General features: G+C 27.7%; 1 protein-coding gene across 4 annotated transcripts in view; it reads right to left on the bottom strand.

The window, feature by feature from the left end:
- Window positions 1-543: 543 nt before the first annotated feature.
- Window positions 544-3759, bottom strand: part of LOC119668737 (calcium-transporting ATPase type 2C member 1) — a 198114-nt gene continuing 194898 nt past the window's right edge. For 2 of the 4 annotated variants that reach the window (XM_038078347.1, XM_038078346.1), the window contains exons 3-4: window positions 2742-3057; window positions 1975-2674 (exon numbers count right to left, since the gene is read on the bottom strand). In XM_038078347.1, coding sequence (XP_037934275.1) covers window positions 1975-2674; window positions 2742-3057 — 1016 coding nt within the window. Of the gene's footprint in view, window positions 852-1605; window positions 2675-2741; window positions 3058-3759 lie in introns of those variants that run through there. The other 2 variants (XR_005251529.1, XM_038078345.1) reach the window with 2 other exon arrangements.

Genomic DNA, 3759 nt, shown 5'->3' with positions numbered 1-3759 from the left:
AGTGTTTTTAAGTTGTTTTATCTCTGCGTTTAACTTAAAACTGTTTTTTTTTATTTATTTTTTTATAATTTAAAAAAATGAAAACAAAATTTGCTACAAGAATAAAAAGTTTAATATTAATATTCAGATTATTAAAATTGTTTTTATTTTCTGAAAAATTTTGTAAATAATTCCAATTTGCTTTAATTTGAAAAAAACTATAAGTATTTGTTTAATATTAAGTAACATTAACATCATGTACTGCTACAAACTATTTTTCATTTTAATGTTCACAATGTCTCTAGTTCTTGATATACAATAAATCATTCTACAATCAATTAATAATTCTTATTGCTTAAATTTATTATCTTATTTTTTTATATTATTTTAGCTTCAAACAATTTCTTTCAAGGCTTCTTCTGTTTTTCTTATTGGTGCTTCGACAAGAAAAAGTGCTCTTAACAAACTATTTAATTGATTTCAAAATTATTAACTTTTAATATCTTAACTTAAATAATATAAATAACAAAATTTAAAATTTCGTTAGTTTTTAATTAATTTTGTCATGCACTTTATTTTTGGTATTTCTGACAAAATAATACAAAATATATCAAAGTCCAAATTTGCGCTAGAAGAATTTTCTGTTGATTTTTCCAAAAATTTTGATTATTCAGGATACTGTTCGCTTCGGCATTGCATCTAATTTCTGTTTTACAAAACGTCTTTTTTATTTGTTTCTTACTTTTTTAGTTATTAATTTGTTTTTATATATATTTATCGCATTTTTCTTTTTTTACACTGCATTCTACTCCTTGCCAATATTGCCATAAACCACTAATTTACTAAATTAGGTCACGTTAATTTCAAGTGAGCTAAAATTTAAATTATATACACATATATATAAAACAACATATAAATAATAATTTAAAAAATTAAATAGTTAAAAAAAAAAATAAAAAATAAATTAAATAGTTAAAAAATAAAAATAAAAAATAAATTAAAACATTAAAAGTAAAATGCAAATATGTATTTTGTTATGTTTAAATAATATTTTATTTAATTAATTTAATATAGATATAACTAATAAAATCAAAATATTTCTTTAATAACAACTTAAGCTTATATCACATTTAAGATTTTAAATTTGACAGATGTTTGCTACTCAGTAAAATGAAATGTTATTAATCGTAAAAAAAAATTCGATTTTAAAATGGTTAAATTAAATAATTATTTCACACTTTAAGCAGTAGATAAACAATGTTAAACATATATAAAAAAATATCATTAAAATTTCGATATAAAATAAACAAGATATTCTTTGTATATAATAAATAAATTACAAATACGTCATTGATTAAATGAATTTATCTAACTTAATTTCTACTACTGCTTGATTCTATTTTATTTATAAATAATATTTATTTGTGGTGTGTCATATTTTAAAAAACTACTAGGAAAAAAATCAAAAAATTAAAATTAATATTTATATTTGTGACTGCGAGACATTCTTTAGCATTGTTTGCTGTGACATACAACTTGAAAGCAAATTACAAATTAATTAACTTAGACATATAATACAAATGAAAAAACAAAATCAAAAAAAAAAAAAAGAATTTGCTACTTAAAAATATATAAACTGACAACGTACAAATGTAATTAAAACTAAAAACGAATTATATATATATATAAAATTATATTCAAACACTGCTCACATTTATTCTCAAAAAGGGTGAAGACATATAAAATATAATTCTTATTTTCCCCCTGCTCGTTCACAATCGTTCCTTCCCAGCTCGTTACTTATATAATATCATTTTCTCTAGCTAACTTAACGATTTTAATGCGTATTTAAAAAAAAGTAAAAATAACTCTCAATAATACGTTTCTCACTCTTTTTTCTGTACTGTCTGCTCTCGCTTCAGCTCCTTAATAGTTGCTATTTTAATAAGCTTAATCGGATTTTTTATTCAACTTTCTTCCAGCGCTTGCGATTTGTCATACGAAATCCAACTCAGATCTTGTTTTGTATAATTTACGCTCCATGGTGCGTTCAAACCATTTCTTAATTTCTGCAACAATGAGTACCGAGGAAGTTAGCGAGAGCAAGAAGAGTATATCGTATACAGAGAGTGCTTCCGTCTGGAATACCATTTGAAGAGGTGGAAAATAAATCACAAGCATTTGTCCAATAATTGAAAACCCAACCGCCATGAGGAACATTTTATTCGAGGTGAGACCAATTTTAAAAACGCTCTTTGTCTGGGAACGGCATGACAGAGCATTAAACATATCAAAGAAAACGAAGCAGGTGAATGTCATGGTAGTATCACGTTTGGTTTTGCCAAGTGTGCCATCAGCCATTTCTCGTTGGAACACCCATAGTGTGCCAAGTATTATAATGCTAGCACTGAGCAAAACATTAACTATAACCGATTTTGTTATCATTGGCTGTTTAACGTTGCGCGGTTTTTGTTTCAATACATCATGATCCACAGGTTCAACACCAAGCGACTGTGCTGGCGGTCCGTCCATTATAATATTAATCCATAGAATTTGCATAGCATTTAAAGGATTTGCAATGCCCATAAGTGTGGCAAGTGCAATTAGTGAGAGTGCCGCAATTGAAGTACTAAGTTGAAAGCGCACAAAATTGCGTATATTGTAGAATATAGCCTTGCCCTCCTCTATAGCCGCACTGTAAACATATGAAAATGGTTAAAGAAATTTAATTAAAATTGATTGACAATTGGAACTGAACTTACATGATTGTGTGAAAATCGTCGTTGACCAAAATCATATCTGCTGCTTCTTTGCAAACGTCAGTACCATTTTTACCCATTGCTATTCCTATGTCTGCTTTTTTTAACGCTACTCCATCGTTTACGCCATCACCTGTCATGCCCACAATATTTCCGGTGCGTTGTAGGGATTTTACAATGTCAAGTTTGTGGCGTGGCGTAACTCGATAGAAAACACTGACATTGTTGGCCACTTTGTCAAGTTGATGCTCATTCATTTGATCCATCTCCTGTCCAGAGAGTGTCTGATGGTGAATCGTATCGATTCCAATGAGATTAGCTGCAATGAAGAAAGGATTTTTAATTTTTATTTAAAAGAAGTCATTGCTATTTCAATTAAAAGTAAAAAATTGAAGATATTTGTTTAATTAATTTTAATCATATTAAAAATTAATAAATAAAAAGTCTTTGTTATTTAATTTTATTAAATCTGTACATAAATAAAATTTAACTATCAATAAATTCCAACCAGCGTTGTCCGTTGTATTTTTTTTTAATCATTTAAATGTTATATACAGGGTGTTTCCTAAATATGTATCATATATGCTACCCATTTCTACGACAGGAGATGAGCAAAATGTACAATTTTCCTTCTCGTTAGTCCGAGAAAAAAAATTGTGTTGGGGTTCCAGTTTCGATTTATGCCGAAATACAAGACAAACAAGGAGTTATTTGAAATATCGTTACATTACTGTACTATTGTGAATTATACACTTAATTCTGAATGTTTAATTTTAAGTTTTTCCAAAGTTGCCATCGAGAGTAGTGTTTATTTTATGTGTTCTTAGGTCTGGTATTGTATAAAGTGTTTTCTAGCTGCATGAGAACTATCGATATCGATAACTATGGTTTGAAAGCTGTGCGGTTTAAACGCTGGAGGCATCATCGGTCCTTAGTTCTATTGAAATGAGAAAGGAGCCGGAGAGTTACGGTGAATGGTAAGCAGTATCGAGTCATGTTGACTGAATTTAAATTTTGTTTC

Source organism: Teleopsis dalmanni, chromosome 1, assembly GCF_002237135.1.
Source record: "Teleopsis dalmanni isolate 2A chromosome 1, ASM223713v2, whole genome shotgun sequence".
NCBI lineage: Eukaryota > Metazoa > Arthropoda > Insecta > Diptera > Diopsidae > Teleopsis > Teleopsis dalmanni.
The sequence above is the reverse complement of the archived record's forward strand: the minus strand, read 5'-3'. Positions and strand labels throughout refer to the sequence as shown.